At 50.5% G+C, this 20,067-nt stretch overlaps 1 protein-coding gene across 2 annotated transcripts; it reads right to left on the minus strand.

The window, feature by feature from the left end:
* Positions 1–12,506: 12,506 nt before the first annotated feature.
* LOC109747508 (novel plant SNARE 13) lies at positions 12,507–18,209 on the minus strand. 2 transcript variants are annotated; one of them, XM_020306556.4, is made up of 10 exons: positions 17,861–18,209; positions 16,325–16,417; positions 15,957–16,050; positions 15,841–15,878; positions 15,409–15,509; positions 14,708–14,787; positions 14,580–14,636; positions 13,705–13,797; positions 13,546–13,620; positions 12,507–12,823 (listed from the first exon to the last, which is right to left on the minus strand). In XM_020306556.4, the coding sequence occupies exons 1-10, from the start codon at positions 17,935–17,937 to the stop codon at positions 12,710–12,712; spliced, it is 822 nt and encodes a 273-aa protein (XP_020162145.1). In that variant the 5' UTR covers positions 17,938–18,209; the 3' UTR covers positions 12,507–12,709. The 2 variants fall into 2 exon arrangements, with proteins under 2 accessions (XP_020162145.1, XP_073352615.1); XM_073496514.1 differs by having other exon boundaries at positions 16,325–17,637; positions 17,861–18,188.
* Between the last annotated feature and the right edge of the window lie 1,858 nt (positions 18,210–20,067).

Below are 20,067 nucleotides of genomic sequence, written 5' to 3' on the forward strand. Positions count from 1 at the left end.
CGGGCCGGGTTCGGCAGTCCCCGAGCTGGGTTCGGCAGTCCCCGGGCCGGGTTGAGGCGCGGCCGGGTTGTCCAGAACATAGATGGACTCGGAGTCCGGATACGGCTTGACGGACGGCTTGTGCAGGTGCTCGAGGGAGACGCCGGACGGGATGGATTGTCGGGACGAGGCGATCTTGGCGAGCGTGTCGGCGGCCTCATTTTCCACACGCGGGACGTGGAGGAACTCGCAGCCCACGAAGAAACTAGACAATTTTTGGATGAGGAAGCGGTAGCTCGCCATGTTGGAGTCGCGGGCATCCCACTCGCTCGAGCACTCCTGCACCACCAAATCCGAGTCGCCGTAGCATAGGATGCGCCGGATGCCAAGTTCCTTGGCAAGCTGGAGGCCATGCACAAGGGTTTTGTACTCGGCGACATTGTTGGAGGCGGTGAAGTGGATCTGGAGCGTGTACCGAAGCCGGTCGCCCTTTGGGGAGGACAGCACGATGCCGGCCCCCAGGCCGAGTCGCATCTTGGAGCCGTCGAAGTGATTGCGCCAGTGCGTCGAGTCCGGCGGCGGCGGCAGGTACTGGGTCTCGGTTCGGTCGACGAGGAAGTCGGCCAAAGCTTGGGACTTGATCGTAGTGCGAGGCTCGTAGAGGATGGTGTGGCTAGCAAGCTCGAGCGCCCACTTGGCGAACCGGCCAGAAGCGTCCCGGCACCCGATGATCTCGCCGAGGGGGGCCGTGCTGACCACAGTAACAACATGCTCTTGGAAGTACTGCTTCAATTTCTTGGCGGTGAAGTACACGCCATAACACATCTTCTGGTAGTGCGGGTAGTTTTGCATGGAGGCGGAGAGCACCTTGCTCAGGTAGTAGACTAGGCGCTGGACGGCTTGGATCTTGCCCATCTCTAGTCGGTCGACCACCATCACTGTCCTGACCGAACGCGAGGTTGCGACAATGTAGAGCAACAACGGCTCCTTCTCGGCTGGCGCGGCCAGGACGGGTGCGGTGGAGAGCATGCACTTGAGGTCCCTGAAAGCTTCATCCGCCTGGTCGTTCCATTCGAACGGAGTCTTCTTCATCAGTTGATATAGGGGCAAGGCCCTCTCGCCCAGCCAGCTGAGAAACCGGCTGACCGAGGCCAAGCAGCCGGTGAACTTCTGGACATCGCACAGCCAAGCCGGCTTGCGCATGCGCTTGATGGCCTTGATCTTCTTCGGGTTTGCCTCAATGTCGCGCTCCGAGACGAGGAAGCCGGGTAGCTTTCCGGCCGAGACGCCGAAAACGCATTTCTCTGGGTTGATATTGACTTGGAATTCGCGCAGGTTGGCAAATGTCTCCTTCAGGTTGTCGAGGAGCGTGAGGTGCTGCTTGGTCTTCACCACGATGTCGGCCACGTAGACGAAGGCTTGCTTGAAATCGACCCACGTGTTGATGCTGCCCACCGGCAGGCTGTTCAACCACGTGCGGGCCGACCCCTGGAGCATGAGCGGTGCGTAACGTACGGCAAGACGGTGGTTGGCGCCGACGATGCCGATGGCGGTGGTGTAGTCGGTGAGCCATTCCTCCGGCTTCACGGTGCTATTGTACATAGGGGTGTTGAGGGGGAGCGTGAACCCTTTCGTAAAGGGCTCGTCCCGGATGTGCGGACCGAAGCACGCCGGCCCGACAGGGCCGCTTTCCTCCAGCTCCTAGGAGAGGGCGAGGCGGTGGCGGGCGTCGGTGTCGTCGATGGCGTGGGGGCCCAGCCGGCTGGCGACCGCGCCATGGGTAGCCGGGTCGACCGAAGCCGAACGTCGGCCGGGTTGGAAAGGAGGGTTGGGTTGGCATTGGTCTTCCAAGGCCGGCTCGTCACCCAAGTCGCCGGCAGCCGTCGGGGCGGGGTTGCGCCGGGTCCAGGTGCGGCCCGAGTGCGCCTCGCTGGGTGGCAAAGACGTCGTATTCTGCTGGTCCTCGGGGCCGCTGGCGCGGAGGGAGCCGGATCCCGCCGGCTTGGCGAGTTGGTTGAGGTGGTCCTGTTGCGCGTTGGCCGCGTCGAGGAGGTCGTTCACCCGCTTGAGGCGATCCTTCAGCTCCTCGCCCGCGAGCTGATCCAAGCCGACCGCGGCCGCCTGGGCGGCACGCATGTTCTTCTTGGGGGTCTCGTAGAAGGGGGATGGCGCCGAAGGCGCGGCCGATCGCGCCGCCCCGGGCTCGCACGTCGGCGACCCGGCTTGGCTCGGGTGCGGCAGGCATGAAGCCGTAGGCGGCATTGCACTCCAGCTGAGCGGAGTCCAGGTGACGCTGCATGGCGGTGAGCATCTCGGGCAGGTCCAGTAGGCGCTGGCGGTCCTCCTCGAGCCGAGTCCGGGCCTCAGCGATGTTGGAGGCGTCGACGTCGGTGGCGATGGGGACACAAAGGCCCTGCATCGTGGCGCGCAATGGGTTGGGCGAGCCGGCCCGATCATATGTGGCCCTGGCTTCGGCGGCCTTCCTCGCCGCGCTGGATGAGGAAGAGGCGCCGGTGTCGGTGACGAAGACCTCCACGCAGAAGTCCATTCCTCTGGCGGGAATGCTGCCGCCGAGGGAGAGGGGGGAGTCAGAGAAGTCAAGTACCTCGCTGGGGTACTCGTCGGGCGTGGCCGCATCGGAGATGTGCTGCGCGGGGAAGGAGGCGGCGAGCGCGTCGATGACGTCGTCCGCGCGTGACGGGCTCGTCAGAGTCGGAGGGGAGCCCTGTCTGGAGCATGCTTCCGGCAAGGACCTCGAGCTGCCCCACGGTGGGCGCCAACTGTCGTGGTGGGCGCACGGTAGAAGCCAAGGGATGGCTAAAGAGAGGAGGAGGCTCGAGGGCACTGGTGGGCTCCAGAGGCGAGGTCGGCATGAGCGAGCGGGGGACGCAAGATATACCCAGGTTCGGGTCTCTCCGGAGAGATAACACCCCTAGTCCTGCCGAGTGTGGTTTATATGTAGTAGTACAGAGTTACTCCTAGAGTTGTATGGAAGAAGAAGGAAGGCTGGCCAAGGCTTAGGCTGCTCCTTCTCCTTGGATGCGTTTGTGTGGTCCACTGGTTGGATGTCTTCACCCCCGTGCATGGAGGCCTCCTGGGGGGTTTTATAGGTCAACCCCCCAGGGGTACAATGTTAATTTTACAAGGCCGTAGGGCCAGGTTGTCATCGTCCGAGAAGTAGGTGCTGGGACCCGCCGGGTGTCAGGGCTCGCTAGGTTCTCCGAGCACGGGACCTGCGTGCCTAGGGGCACTATTCACCGTCTTGTCAATCGTCAGGGAGTGGCCGGGTTGAGTCCGCTGCAGTGGCGCTCCGTCAGGTCGCCGCTTGCTGGCGTCAGTAGTGATGACGGGTGCACTGTAGCCACGCCCCGGCTGACCAGAGGCATGTGAGGGGCACTGTTGCCTTACTCATCTCTGAATGAAGACTCGTCCCATCGTACGGCCGGGATGCGACGGGAGCTGACCCGCGGCCGGGTTGGGGAACACGCCAAAGGGGAGCTGGCTTGTTGGAGAAGTCTTGGCGTGCTGTGTTCGGCTGCCTTGCGCCGGCCGTTGGAGCCGGGTTGAGGAATTCGGCCGGGTCGAGGGGCTTGGCCGGGTTGAGCAACCTGGCCAAGCGTGAGCCGGCTTGAGGGGCGTTGCTGGCCACGTAATTTTTGAAAAGGATCCGGGTTCCACCTGCCTGGGGTTCATCCCCCCGACAACGGCTGATGTATTTTACATGTAGCACTTTGTGGTTATGTATTTTACATCATGTATTTGAGATGCTATTAGAATTCCACTTAGGTTAACATTCTCTCTCTTGTCCTACTTCAGCCTCGCCGTCGTACAACTCACCGAAGCTGCTCCAACCACGAAACCCTCCATCAAAGGGAGCAGTACCACGGGCTCCATCTCTAGACGCCTAAGATCTTCTTCCCCTCCTCCGACAACCAAATCAGCCGGAGCATCCTCACCAACCAACCCAATCATGCTGAGATCGACATGGCTTCGCCAAAGAGGTTGTACACTTGTTGCATCTCTTTTTTACTCTACATCTTAGCGCTCAAGCAACCACCGAGAGGCAGGAAAGGGTGGGGACGTTGCCGTAACAAGGCTGCCACAGGTGAGGATCCTATGCTATAGTGTTGGGTCGATCCAGGCGCGAAACTTATCTTGGCGGTCCAGAGCTGGTTCCTTGTGTTGCACCAGACTTGAGCGTCGGCTACTGTATGGCAGCTAGGTTAGGCCCGTGCGAGCCTCCCCCTCTTCTCCACGCTCTTCTGTGTGCTCTGCATCCTCAGGTCCCGGCCCTCGAGCGAGCTTAGCCGCCGCTGGTATGCCAGGTCGTGATGCTATGGTCAAGGCCAGGGGTGAGGGCTGGAGAGCCAGTAAGAGCTCCTGAGTCGCGATGCTCAGGAGCCCCCTTTTAACGCGCAAGCGAATCGCATGGGAGAAGAAGGAGCCCGTGGTACCGCCTGCTGTTGTCCTCAGGAGGTTCCTGCAGGTTAGCGCGAGGAGGGACACAGATTGCCATGATGATTGTTGGTCTGCCGCAGGTCGCTCTGCAAGAAGATGAAGGCACTGAGGGCCTGGTGAGGTGGCGTGCGTGAGGTGTGCCGCGAGCCAGAGTTCGACCGCTCAGATTTGTCGATGTTGCAGGGACGGACCCAAGCACAAGCGTCGTGCCAGCATGCGTAGCTCCCGTGGTGGGTGAAAATCAAGCAGGTGATAACCATAGATAGATTAAGCATGGAAGGCGAATTAGCTTGGGTAAATGCAAGAACGATGCACGCCAGTGGGTCGGACCCGAGCGGCCTGGGGATGATGCAGCCCGAAGGGCGCCCCCAGCAAAGTAATGCTAAAGACGTAAAAGGATACATGTCGCAGGGACAGACCCACGCGGCCTGGGAATGATGCAGCCCGAGGGGTGCTCCCAGCTAAATAAACTTGGAAAATGTCACCTGGTTCCGTTGTCGAAGGGATGTTGGGGCAGCTGAAGATGCGTGGCGAAGGGGATGGTCCTCATGAGCCACCGGGGCCCTGAGCCTCGGGAGGCTCTGGGGGTCCGGGTAGTTCCTTGAGGAGCGTCTCCATCTCCGTCAGGACTGCGTGATGCCTGCCTCCCGAGCCGCCAGGACGCTCCGTAGGTTCCGCTGGAAGGCGGTTGCCATGCTCGGCAGGCCGAATGGCATGCGAACATAGCTGTGAGGTGGGCCCTCGCAGCGCCCACGCGCGAAGGCCAGAAGAGCTCCTGAGATGCGGCCCTGTTGAGCCCTGGGATGTCGACGCAGACGCGCAGCCCACCATCCTCGCCTGGATGAGGAGCTGCGCCAAGTGGGCGGCGGTCGGCGCGCATGGCTCTTGCATCCTACAGCTCCTGAGTGGCCTTGGTGATTCACTCCTGAGCGTCGGGCGCTCCTCGCCCGGTATCCTCCTGAGGGAAACGTGCCGCAAAGCACGCCTCCACATGGTGCCAGAGCGCCTCCCTCGTGATGTTGGCTAGGTCTGAGGCCCTCCAGAAGAGAACCCCAGAGCCCTGCCCGAGGAGGGCGCCAGGCGTGCCTTCCTATGCGAGGGAGGGAGGCGCCCCAGGCGCGGGCGCCGATCCTGATGTTGCGCCGCTCCCCTGAGGCCCTGTGTGGAGTAGCTGCTTCTTCTTCTTGGGGGCGGCCTCAGGAGGGTACTGCGCTGCATTGCTGTCGGGGTCTTCGATTGATGCAGCTTGGAAGGCGCGCTCGAGGGAGCACACCGCATCTATTTCTTCGCAGGGGACGGTGATGATCCCGCCGCTTCCTGGCATCTTAAGGACGTTGTAGCCGTGGTGGGTCACCGCCATGAACTTGGCTAGGGCCGGATACCCGAGGATGGCATTGTACGGCAGACGGATGTGAGCAACGTCAAAGTCGATGAGCTCGGTGCGGTAGTTGTTGCGTTGTCCGAAGGTGACAGGGAGGCGGACCTGCCCTATCGGCGTGGTGAAGCCGTCGGTCACTCCTGAGAAGGGCTTGGTAGCCTGAAGCTGATCGTATGGCACTTGGAGGCTGTCGGACGTCTCGACGGACAGGACGTTAAGCCCTGCGCCGCCGTCGATGAGGGTCTTGGTGACTTGTACATTGCTGATGACGGGCGAGCAGAGCATCGGGAGGGCGCCAGCGGTGGCCGCGCACTTGAGCTGGTCCGCTGAGCTGAAAGTGATGGCGCACTTGGACCACCTGAGCGGGCGCGTGGCCTCGAGCCTGGGAAGGGCTGCGTTCACCTCGTGAGCAAACTGCTTGAAGATACGCTGAGAGGCTGGGGCTTGAGCTCCGCCCAAGATGCAGGCGATGGTGCGCGATTCCTGGAAGCCCCCAGCCCCCTCGTCCTGATGGTGGCCGTCGTTCCTTCTTGGCGGTGGCGGCAGCGGAGGAAGGCCAGCGTTGCCCTGAGGGCGGTCCTCGCGAGGCTGGTCCCTCCATGCGCCCTCACATGGCTGGTCCTGCCAGCGGTCCTCGCGAGGCCGGTCACGCCACTCCTGGCGGGGGCCACGATCGTCCCAGCGTCCTCCGCCACGTCCTCCTCATCGGCCATAGCCTCGGTCGTTGCGCTTGGGGCGTCGACCGAGGCATCCATCTCGAATGGCCCTGAGCTCTTGACAGTCATTGGTGTTGTGGATGTGTACGTTGTGGAAGGCGCAGAATGGTCGGCTGCTCTTGGACGACTCGGGGTGGTCTCGGCCGCGCTTCGTGTCTGGCTCCGCCGCGAGCACGGCTACTCCCTTGCGCTTCACGTCCTTGGCCTTGGCTTTCTTCTCCATGGGGTCGGCAGCCGGGAGCTCGAGTAGGGAAAGGCGTCCCTCCTCAGTTGGCAGTCGGCAGATGGGAGTTTTTAATATCCGGTTGTAGTGAACTTGAAGCTAATCTCATTAAAACCCACCAACCGCGTGCGTAACCGCGATGGTCTATTTTCGACGAGGTTCGGGAAGAGAACACGGTGGGGTTATGTTTGAACGTAAGTAGTTCAGGATCACTTCTTGATCATTACTAGATTGCGACCGTTTGCGTAGCTTCTCACCTTGTTCTGATATTCGTAAGTTAGCCACCATACAAATGCTTAGTGCTTGCTGCAACTCCACCACTTAACCATGCCATACCCCTTTTTAAGCTTTGTTAGTCATGATACCGTGGGTGATATGATTGCTGAGTCCCTGTGGCTCACAGAATACTACAAACACAGTTGCAGGTACCGATGAGTCTGATGCTGGTGATGCCACTGAGCTCAAGTGGGAGTTCGACGAAGACCGTGGCCGTTACTATGTTTCCTTTCCGGACGATCAATAGTGGTGCCCAGTAGGGTCGATCGGGACTTAGCTTGGGTGGTTGTCTTTTATTCGTTCGATTTCGTCCGTGCCGGACTCTGTGTTCATCTTGAATGATTGTATTATCTTGATGCTATTTGTGTGACATTGTGGCGATTGTAAGCCAAAGCTCGTACTCTATCTATTCAGTACATGAGATGCGCAAAGGTACAACAACTCTTGCGACCATGCCAATATGTGCTTATGCCCCAAGTCGTGCCTCGACACGTGTGGAGTATAGTCGCATATTGGGCGTTACAATGATGTCCTCGCCTTATTAATCCAGCAAGATGGACGGCGTGGTGATGGTGATGATGCAACTATCTCCGCAGGGCTTCGCCGAGCACTACAAAAATATGACCGAGGATGAACTCGAGGGAGAGGGGCGCCGCACACGGCTGGATTGTAGTCCCCGTTGCCCCTCTCCCTCCTCTCATATATATAGGTGGAGGGGGAGAGGAGGCATCCCTAGGGTGCCTCCAAGTGGCTGGCGGCAGCCCTAGGCGCCTACCTACCCCCCTCCCTCCCCACTTTCCATATATGGACACGAGGGGAAGGAAAGGGGGTGGCTGCCCTAGGGGCGCCTCCCCCTTTCTTCCCTCCCTCCTTGGTGCATGGGCAAGGGTGGAGGGTGTGCCAGCCCCCTTGTTGGCTGGTGTCCACCCCCCTTGGCCCATAAGGCCCACCGCTTACCGGTGGCCTCCCAGAACCCCTTCCGACACTCCGATAAATACCCGGTTCTTCTGAAATCATTCCGGTGACCAAATAGCATCGTCCTATGTATCAATATTTACCTCCGGACCATCCCGGAGCTCCTCGTCATGTCTGTGATCTCATCCGGCACTCCAAACAATATTCGGTCATCAACTCACATAACTCATATAATAGTATATCGTCAATGAACATTAAGCGTGCGGACCCTACGGGTTCGAGAATGATGTAGACATTACCGAGACGCCTCTCCGGTCAATAACCAATAGCGGAACCAGGATGCCATATTGGTTCCTACATATTCTATGAAGATCTTTATCGGTCGAACCTTATGACAACATACGTAATTCCCTTTGTCTATCGTTATGTTACTTGCCCGAGATTCGATCGTCGGTATCTTCATATCTAGTTCAATCTCGTTGCCGACAAGTCTCTTCACGCGTTCAGTAATACATCATCTCGTAACTAACTCCTTAGTCGCATTGCTTGCAAGCTTCTTGTGATGTGTATTGCCGAGAGGGCCCAGAGATACCTCTCCGATACACGGAGTGACAAATCCCAATCTCGATCCATGCCAACTCAACAGACACCTTCAGAGATACCTGTAGAGCATCTTTATGATCACCCAATTTCGTTGTGACGTTTGATAACACACAAAGTATTCCTCCGGTATCCGGGAGTTGCATGATCTCATAGTCGAAGGGAATATGTATTTGACATTAAGAAAGCAGTAGCAATAAACTGGACTATCATATGCTAAGCTAACGGATGGGTCTTGTCCATCACATCATTCTCCTAATGATGTGATCCCGTTATGAAGTGACAACACATGTCCTAGTTAGGAAACCTTAACTATCTTTGATCAACGAGCTAGTCTAGTAGAGGCTTATTAGGGACACGGTATTTGTTTATGTATCCACACATGTATTTAAGTTTCCAATCAATACAATTCTAGCATGAATAATAAACCTTTATCATGATTAAGGAAATATAATAATAATAATTTATTATTGCCTCTAGGGCATATTTCCATCAGAATGGGCGTGTTACCCCGAGCTTGACACGCCCACACCTTCTTAACCAGGTCGTGGAATCCCTCCCTAGTGAGCCATCCCAGTTCGAATTTAAACTATGGAGCGTTAGAGCTTGGAGTTGTTTGCCCAAAATTGGTTAGCAATGGAGCATGATCCGATAAGGCCTCAATTCTTTATAGCGCCCGTACCGAAGCAAGGGGATATTTATATTCCCAGTCGGTATTACTAGTACCCGGTCAAGTTTTTCATAAGTTGGAATAGATCGGTTATTGGCCCAGGTGTACAGACGACCAGACATAGTGAGCTCTCGTAGGTCCAAGCTGTCAATAACAGCATTAAAGAGGAAAGGCCATCTACTGTCAAACTGATCATTGTTTTTTTCCTGCCGATATCGAAGGATATTAAAATCTCCTCCTATTAATATGGGGTGAGGATTGTCCCGACAGGTATTAACGAGTTCCTTATGAAAAGCGGACTTAAACTCCTCTTGAGCGGCACCATATACAGCTACCAGGCTCCAAAGGAAGTTATCGAACTTGTTGCGAAGGTGAAATTTGCTGTGATATTCACCCTTCGACGTGGACAAAAGTTCCAGGTATGTCGAGTGGATGCCAAGCAAGATTCCACCTGTCCTTTCAGATGGGGGTAAGACGTGCCATACATAATCATAACCACATGAAAAGTGGTCAAGCTCACGTGTCTAGAAGTCACGTTTACCTGACTCAGTGATGACCACAAAGTCCAACACATGATCCCTTACACAGTCGGCAATATGTTTGTGTTTAGCCAAGTCACCAAGACCTCTGCTATTCCAAAACATGCCTCTCATGATGAACCATTTTTATGTTTAGACGAGCGCCCTCTTTTCTTCGATGAAGTAGACTTGTTTTTTCGTACAGACGCAACAAGCTCACAAAGCATAGTGTCGTGTACTGTATCATCCAAAGTCTACTTCAGTCGTGTCTTTAACGAGATGGGAGAGAAGCTTGCCGTCATGATTGGCATCAGCATCCTCATCCTCCTCATCCGACATGAGAGGGTCAGAATAAGTCGACAACTTAGGAGCAACCATAAGCCGGTCGAACTCCATTTGTTTAAAAGCCCTAACAGAAAATTCTACATCTTTCTCATTACGTCCCAATGAAACTCCAAGGCCAGTAATATTTGAAGAAACTCTAGAATTATCAAAGGACAAAAAGGATTTACGAGAAGGAGTACCTTTGAAGTCGAGGTTGCGGGATGCCCTCCTACGCATGGCCTTGGTCGGAGAGTCCTCTTCAGTAGCTGCTAAACCATCAACACCAACAGAGTGACGACCGTTGTGCCTCAGCGGTGAGGGTGTGAAGTTAGATGCAGCCGCTGTCACCTCGCCCCCGAGTGGTGGGGTAGAAGGGCCCGACGAAGCTGGAGAAGACCAAGAGGGCTGCACCTCAGCCCCCGAGCCCTCAAACGGTGGTGACAACGTGGGTGGCGTCGAAGCCCTGGGCGTCGTCGCCCTTGGAGGTGTCGAAAGCGTAGAAGACAATCCTCGCAGCTCTGCCATCGCTGAGTCACGGTCAGCCCGAACCGACGATGAGAAAATCACTCCCCACTGAGCTGATGATGCCGGCGTGGGTGACAGAGGTAGGGTCGGCGATGAAGAGGCCGCAACAGATGCCTTCTCCTGAAGCCTAGGCCACACCTGGGACCCGTCGTCTAGGCGAGGCAGCGCTGCCAGTGGTGATGCAGCCGGCGTCGTCGGAGTCTGTCGTGCCATAGTCGTCGTAGAAGCTGGCGGCGCCAAGGTCCTAGAAGACGATGCTGTCATGGCTCATGGAGAAGACCCCTCAGGTGGCGTAGATACGACCTTAATAGGCGAACGTCGAAGTGGGTTTGGCGGTGTGACGGCGATGGAGAAAGTCTTGTCCGGTGGAGAAGATCCCCCCGAAATGGACGGAGACATGGACAACTGCATGGGCATCATGCCACCAGAGGTGGGGGCAACTGAAGGCTCCTTGGAAGACGAAGTGGGTTTGGGCCTTTTACTTGTATCATCCCCCCCCCTCGCCCCCGCCCACTATGTCACCCCTGTCATGTACCTTGTCGCCTCCTGGATCATCCCCATGCTCCCATACCCTGGGCACAAAATCAGCATCAACACAAAAGTCCTCTTTTTCCACTTACCGAAAGAGCACTAAAGATGAACTACTGAGAGTATTGTAATAGAGTAGAGTGAACCAATGGTGCTCGATGGCGACAGATGATTTGATAGACCAGTTCACTCTTCTGCAAAAGAACAACGTGTGGTTGGAAGGACTTGTGATTGAACACAGGAGCAAACCTCTCTCGTCATATTCTCCTTCGACCTGAAGTTGATCAGACTTCAACTGGGTAGATGTTTATCGGTGATCTCTAATCCTCTGACAGGGTTCTTACAAATCACAATTACTCTTGATTGCTTAAGACTTTGCTTGGTGAAGTCTTCGACAATCAAGTCATTCCTCGGTGAAGTTCTTCGAACTTCATGGAAGAATACAGCATTATTCTTGGTACGTTAGGGAACTATTTCTCTCTATATGCACTTACAAACAAGTCAATTTTGTTGTTTCTGACAATAATCTCCAAAACAAAAAGGGGCACAACAAGTATCAATCCGCATTCACTTCATTTGTACTACAAACGGGTACCACAAAAAAATATGTACCATGGTACAGTCGGCACAGTAATTCTGCACCATGGCACATCGCGACATAGCCAAACTGTCGTCGCGGGCCCTAACCAGGTCTCACAGGGAGCTGCTACGGGTACATACATGCCGCTTTCCCTGATTTTCTAAGACTATCCATAATAGAAGTAACATAGGTGGCAACATCACACATATTTAGACAAAATAGATGATGTGGCAAATAATTAATGAAAAAAAAGAGTAATGTGATAACAGCTAGTTACTAGTAATATGAATAACATCACACGTACCAATACAAGATGAATCTACAACTTAATAAATAAAATGTTGCATGACACCACACATATGTTACTCCCCATTGTAGAGGTAGTAATATAGAGTAGTAACATATACATATTACTACTCTATATAAGTTACTCCTCATTGTGGCTAGTCTAGCCACCGTATATAATCATTAATTGCATCATTAATTGCTTTCCCTGATTTTCTAAGCCAACTTATATCATCAATAATTGCTCCTTGCTCAGATCTAGAGAAGCAGCTGGACGTCCAGTATACCAAGATCATCTGGACGCCAGAGCCAAAACGCCACTATAGTGTTTTCTTTTCTCGTACACTGACGCTGAAGCCTTGGGAGGTTTTTGCACTGCAGACAGAAGCGACTAGCTGGCAGCCCTAGTCACACTTGTTGCCTCAATTAAATACAGCTGCCAGCGGTGCGAACTCGTCATGTTTTGTGGTACTCTATAAACTAATATAAGACGTTTTAGATCACTACTTTGATCTAAAACGTCTGATTATGTTTCTACCATTTGAAATTTCATAAAGTGCTATGGGGTATTCCTACATACTCGTAGAAGAGACCTCATCTCTGTTGCATAGTGCATATACACACAACAGAAAATAATATACATGAGCAGAAGAATTGTTACAACGTATCTCATGGCGCACTGCCAGCAGCTTTGTTACAAAAGGACTGCAGCATGAAACCACCGCATGCAATCATCAAAGACTTCTGAAAGCTTTTGCTGACAACAATCTCCTGTTAGTCTGAAAATTTTGAGCAGGTGGAGCCATTCCTGGGATATCTGGGATGTTCTTGTTATGCGGGTTGACGATCTGGTAGGACAAACATGGTGAAATCTTCCGACTCAATTCCAATTTATGCACAGGAAAAACAGTAGATGGTATGGAAAGTCTCAGTGGGCAATTTTTTTAAACAGAAAATGACTTGAAGGATGGCAAAAATAAATATCTTTCACAGTTCGGTTTATATGGATTAGAAAAACAGAGCAACAAGATATAACAGCAACAAAAAAAATAGTAGCATCAATGCTCACCATCACTATGTGTGCTCAAAAGTTCCAATGAACCTTGTTTCGCTCCCTAGTGTGGTCGAGTGATGCAAGCCTTTATCATTACTATATTAACAAATACTCCCTCCGTCCCAAATTACTTGTCACAGAAATGGGTGTATCTAGAACTAAAAATACATCTAGATACATACATTTCTGCGACAAGTAGTTCCGGACGGAGGGAGTAGTTGAATGCAAAAACTCTCCCTTGGTCTAGTGTAGACAGCTCCAAGGTGAGCTGTCACCGACCCAGGTTCAAGGACTCGTCTTCAGAAGAATAAAACAGGGGACTTCTTTCCCCTATGTTCTCATTCTTTACAAATATTCCCTCTGTGAACTAATATAGGATGTTTTGTGTCATGTCTCTAAAACGTCCTATATTAGTTTACAGGCGGAGTAGTTGAATGCATGTGCATTTGGTCATCAGCTGGCAATCTTTCATGTCCTCTGTATACAATAGTCAAACAGAAATAGCAGAAATTTTACCTTAACAATGATAATTGCAATAACGCCAAAAACTATCAGAGCAAGCAACCCCATGATGCATTTGTCTGTTGCTACCTGCGACAATGAGAGTTTCCAAATATCAGGTACAGGTACCGCTGCACAAGCGCGAATGGGCACACAGAGAGAGGTGGGACAAACCTGCCGGCCAATCTCTTTCACAAGCTGGCTAGCTTTCTTCAATGAAAAGTGAACCGAATCGAGCTCATTGCCAATTCTCTTCATTTGTTCCGTCTGCAAAAGTATAGGATAATATGTGCTGTCAGAATTATTATCATGTTTCTGGACAAAAACAAAAACAAAAATCAATATCATGTGCATGTGCATGCATGCTAGAAATTTATCTGATGAGGAAAACAAGAAAAGTTATGGATACTGGAATGCAGTGAGAGATATGAATCAGTCAATCACAACCTAGATGCAATGTAGGGTAGTGTTTTTGGGGGGACGGGGCAACATAAAGAGTAGATAAGATAAAGTTTCGGAATATCTAGGATGTCTGATGCACATCTATATTATTCTTGTGCAGTGGCACAAGATGTTGAAGCACTCAATACCACCAAGGGAGTTAAATTATATGCTGAATCTTCGTAACACCTCCAGATAATTGACATAAGGTAGCCCTTACAATGAAATATAAGACTTGAATAAACAGTCAGTTAATAGCAGCACAACATTATGTCTACCTAATTCAAGAATTCTGATGTCCACTGGGTGTGTTTGCACTACAATCAAACTTTGTATATTTCACTCCAAAAAAGCTGTGCTTTCTCATATAAATCATGGATGGGTATAATGCAATAACAAATACATTTATGTTTACCTCTGATTCTTTTAATAAAAACATACAAGCTTTTTGTAGTGGAGAACAGATTTTTAAAATCTGCTTTAATACCGAAGTACTGAATAGGTATGAAAAAACAATTGTGCTATGCAACTACTAAACACACATTTACGCCACAAGAAATGAGTGTGGAAGGGAAAAAAATTGCTGTTTAGACTCCAGAAAATCTTGCCTGCTGTGTTAATGTTGTAGCAGTTTGAGATCCAACTTCGACAGTTTGCGCAACAACCTAGACAAGAAAAAACTTTAAAATTGCCATAAAGAAAATCGTTCAAGAGTATATATAGTTTAGAAAGCAACCATTTTTGAACGTGCAATAGCTTCATCTGTTTGATCCATTTGGTTTCTTCCAGAATCAATGAGTTGTTGATTCGTCATAGCTGCATAGCCAGGTCCTTTCATAAGAACCAACATAAATATATGGCTTGGAAACTGACACTTCTTTTTATATATGATGAAAATAATATGAAATGGTAAAATCTTGTGATAAGCATTTTGGTCTTGGGAAAATATTCTACTTCAAGCACTATCTTTGTTTCACTATAATACCGAATCTGGAGCCAATTAAGATAAAAGGTCTAGATTCCCATTCTCATGCAAAAAGGTTTTTTTTTTCACTGGAGACGTGAACCAAATTAAGATAAATTTCGCTTATAAAATGGAGCACAACAGATAAATGATACCTTATCGACATTCCGTGTGTTTATATTCAGCAGAAATTATGAGAAACTCTAATAAACCATGAGTTCACAATGTCACACATCCATACTTCCATATATCACATAGCAAAGAACATATCCTACCAATATAAAGTCAGAACTACTGTAGTTATACTGGCAAAAGTCAGGAAATCAACTAATCCCATTGTAACTTTATACTTTCGAATGTTGCTGGCATCATGGCAGAGAAAACTCGTTCAGCAAGGCATATGATAATCATAGACTTAGCGATATTATTCGCAAGAGACTAATCACAGCTTAAAAGCCCTCAGTTAATTTAACCTGATGCCATTTGAATATTGTCATCTGCGGCAGGCTCACTACTTGTAGCACCCATATCAAAGAGTTCAACCCGCTTGTTGTTACCAAGGCTACTTTGGTATCTGCAAGAGATCTTTAGTTAGTTAGCAGAAGAACTAACAGTAGAACACTGCACGAGGCATAAAACTTGAAAACGCGAGTCTTTCAAATTGAAATTCCAGATGTTACTGTTAAGGAGCATTAGTATTAATTGTAGGAGTCCTATTAGGCTATGTTTCCTTTCCTTGTACCCCAAGTCTTGTGTAATATATATATGCCCCTTGGGCCTCGCAATGCAATCAAGTTGCATCCATAACAGTTACAATGATGGGATTCAATAAATAATACTAATACTCCTTAAGATTACGTGGAGCATATCAGCAACTTATTTCACAAAACAAAATGTATACTTACGTCTTCCTCAAGGTGACATAGGAGTTCAACTCTTTGATCTGTATAGTGAATAAGAACTGATTACAGAAGGGTGCAAATGGCATACAGCAAAGAGCCTACTGAAATGATGTACTGACCATATACTGTTTTCTGTCATTTAGCTGCTTGTTGACTTCAGGAGGGTTCTTTGACTCCTCGTCTTTCAGAATACGATCAAACTCTTTGATCAAGCTGCAAAGACAAATATGAACTTTACGCATTACATAGAGCATGGCACATCCATGATTGTATCCAGCAAAGGGAAAATTGTCATCAAATGACACAAATCAGATAGTATTGCACCACGCAGCCAGTTAACTGCCAAAGTTTCAAGCTAAGAATAAAAGAACTGAAGGATGAATATATGAGAAATTAGCACCAGTGTAAGACTGTCAAGATGAAAGTAAAAAAGAAAGACTTTACAGTAGCATATGTAAGACTGAAGAATGCTGTCAGCCTGGCATACCGCTTGCACTCCTTCATTTTCCCTGTAAGATCCTCCAATTGTTTAGCTTGCCTATTAGAATCTTTAATCTTGTCCATCTTTTGGAACCCATTTCTGCACATACAGAAAAGGGCACGTGAATAAACGACTTAACTAGGCAGGTAAATTAATTTGAGTATTTCATAAAATCAATAAAGCTTTAGAACATGAGTTTGATAATTTACATAGGCGTTTGTATTCCACCATCGAGGAGACTCAGATTAACCTCAAGAGAGCTTGTACATTGCTACATTTAGTTATCGAAATAAGATAAGCACACTGGTAGTTGCAGCATGTCATTCAGGATTCAAGCTAGAAAGGCAGAATTCCCGATTATGGTTTTGCTGGAACTAAACTTAGCTAGAATTAGGACTTTGTGAATGCAAAAATCACGATAACCCTGCCCCGTCCACATTTATTGAAATTGTGCTTTTAGGTTTCAATGGCCGATACTATATTGTAACATTGACGCCAAAAAACAAAGGCTTGAGAGGTACTCAGGTTGCCCAAAGTTCAAACATCCAATGCACATGCGTTGGACCATTATATATCAAAATTTGCATGTGAAAAATGGTATTTATCTCTATTCATTTTAATCATCAAGATAATATAAGAACGGTGAATTGAATCATTGCTTCATTGATAATGATCAACTCTGTGATGAAAATCTGAATTAAGTATTTCCGACTTCTGATATGTGATCAAGGTAACCACACCTGTCTGAATTGTTCCAGCAAGCTGTACATAGTTCACAATGAAGTTATCGATAGTAAATGGTGACAAGCAAGGAGACTATGCTGATGTCGCCAATACAGAACTTCAGGTTTCTGCTCAAATACCTTATCTATTACTCCCTCCGTTCCATAATAAGAGCCGTGGTTTTAGTTAGAACTAAAACCACGACAGTTATTATGGAGCGGAGGGAGTATGTTTCTCCCGTACTGATGATCTCTACAGTAAGTCTAAATTATGACAGCAGCTGCAAATTTCACATGAGCGACTCCCAGACAGGTTGACAGCTCAACATGAGCTAGACAATTGTGCAGTAAGCCATCAAATCCTCACTAAATTACATCCATCATTCCATCACAAAACTCCCCACGCTAACTTATTTTTCTCCTTTGCTATACCAGTATAACACATGGGCGAGTAACTGAAGTAGTAACAACCAAAACAGGTAAAGAGGTCACAATTGCACGAGCTTTCAGAGCTCCAGTTCCACCACCGAAACACGTCTTTCCCTTAACGCGTAAGCGGATAGCACCGCTCCGAGGTAGCAAGTACTCCCTCCGTTCCTAAATATAAGACTTTTTAGAGATTTCAAAACGGACAACATACAGAGCAAAATAAGTGAATCTACACTCTAAAATACGTCTATATACATCCGTTTATTGTCCGTATTCTTATATTTAGAAACGGAGGGAGTATTTGGGGTAACTGAAACATTAAACTCTTCTTTTTTGGCGAGAAAGGAAACTGAGACAGTAACTCGAGGGTGAGGTATACAGGGGGACTCACTGGAGTGCGCGGAAGATGTCCTGGATCTCTCCGTCGATCTGCTCGAGCTCCGGGGTCATGGGCACGTCGCTCGCCATGGGTCCCTTCACCCGCCTCCACGCTTCACCTTTCCCCTTCTCTATCCGGCGCAAACCCTACTACAGACGAACCTTTCCGATCAAACCGCGGAGGAGAACGAGGACGGATTGGGGATTGCGGGGGCGTCGGGAGAGGACGACGACGAGGAGAAGGGGGAAAGAGAGAGGCAGTTGCGTGTGAGGGGAGTTGGAGTTGGTGCCTAGGGCTCGGCTCCGCGACCGCAATGGCATATTAGCTCGGGGTTTAGAGCAACTCGAGCCGCGTCCCCAACATGCCCTCAGGAGGACTTTTTTTCGTCGACGTCGAAAAAAAACCAGTCACGCTCCCAGAACACCGAAATCCGTCGGCTCGGTACGGTTTTGGGCCCGGCGATCCCAGGCCAAACCCAACGCATTGGAGGCGCTCGGGGGCTTCGGCGGAAGGGAAAACCACGCCTGGACCACCCTGTCAGGCGAAAAGTAAGACAAACGGTCAGATTTGCCCCCTCCTCAGGGCCCTCTCGCCACCTTGCCGATCCCGGCGCCGCCCATCGCCCGCTACCGCTAGTAGGCCTATCTCCGCCGGAAAAGAGAGAGGGTTTCGCCGCGGCAACCTCTCCACCACCTTCCTGGGCGAGTTTTCTGGCGCTCTGGCCTCGCAGGGCGGGATACCGGAGGTTGTGCGCACACCATGCCCGCCAGGTGTTCGGCATTTTGTCTGCTCGGCGATGGACTCCGAAGACGAGGAGGCTCTCGCGGCGCTGCTGGAGGAGGAAGCTGATGCCGACGCCCAGGACGAAGAGCATCTCATGGTCCTCGCCGCCCTGGCCGGCCTGCTCGCGAGCAATGCAAAGCCGCGGCGAGGTTGCTTGGCACCGGGGCGTCTGAAAGCAAAAGAACCGGCATCGACTGGAAGGCTATTGCATGCTCTACTCCGACTACTTTGCCGACGCTCCACTACACGACGACAAAGTATTTCGGCGCCGTTATCGGATGAGCCGAAAGCTTTTCCTCAAGATTGTGAATTCCATCCGGGAGTTCAACAGCTACTTCAAGTGCAAAAAGGATTACACCGGCAAACTTGGATTCACCTCAATCTGGAAGTGCACGACAGCTATGAGGATGCTTGCATACGAAGCTCCCGGTGATTCACTCGACGACTATGGGCGCATGGTCGGGTCCATGACCATTGAGTGTTTCTGCAAGTTCCGTAGGGCAGTGGTGGCAGTGTTTGGACCGCAATACTTGCGTTCACCCAATGCTGAATGCAGCAGGAGGATTTCCTGGGATGCTTGAAAACATCGACTGCATGCATTGAAAATGGAAAAATTGTCCATTTGCTTGGCAGGGGATGTACAAAGGCGCCAAAGGCGGTTGAAGTGTGGTACTTGAGGCAGTGGCCAGAGAGGACCTTTGGATTTGGCACTCCTTTGTTATGCCAGGAACTCACAATGACATCAACGTGCTGCAGTGCTCCCTTGACATTGCCAATCTTGTTGAAGGCCATTCTCCTCCGGTGAACTTCGAGGTCAATGGACGGCACTACAACAAGGGATACTACCTAGCAGATGGCATCTATCCGAGATGGTCCACATTTGTGAAGACTATCTCGAGCCCTGTGCCAGGAGGCAAAAACTCCGACTTTGCCAAGGTTCAGGAGGCTGGTGGGAAGAATGTCGAGCGGGCATTTGGTGTGCTCCAATCTCGATTTGCTGTTGTCCGGTACCCCGCTCAGACCTGGTCGAAAGATCAAATGTGGGAGATCATGACTTGCTGTGTCATCTTGCACAACATGATTGAGAGCGAGCAGGAAGAGCCAGTGTTTGACACTGAACCATATTACAGGCAGGATCCTCTTGCCCAAGTTGATCACCAGCTACCGGCAACCTGGACTGTCTTCCTCAATACGCGTCAGAAGATCTGAGACCCACAGGTGCATCAACAACTGCAGCAGGATCTGGTGGAGCACCTATGGAGGCTCAAGGGCAATGACTAGCTCGACGTGTGATGAAATATGAGTTTTTATTTGTTGAACTATATAATTTGCATTGAACTATTTGTTGAACTATTTGATTTCTATTGATTTTTTGTGATGAACTATGTGATAAAAATAACTTCTATTCAATTTGCGCCGAAGCACGGTGAATATGG

The sequence above is a fragment of the Aegilops tauschii genome, chromosome 4 (genome assembly GCF_002575655.3).
Source record: "Aegilops tauschii subsp. strangulata cultivar AL8/78 chromosome 4, Aet v6.0, whole genome shotgun sequence".
NCBI classification, from domain to species: domain Eukaryota; kingdom Viridiplantae; phylum Streptophyta; class Magnoliopsida; order Poales; family Poaceae; genus Aegilops; species Aegilops tauschii.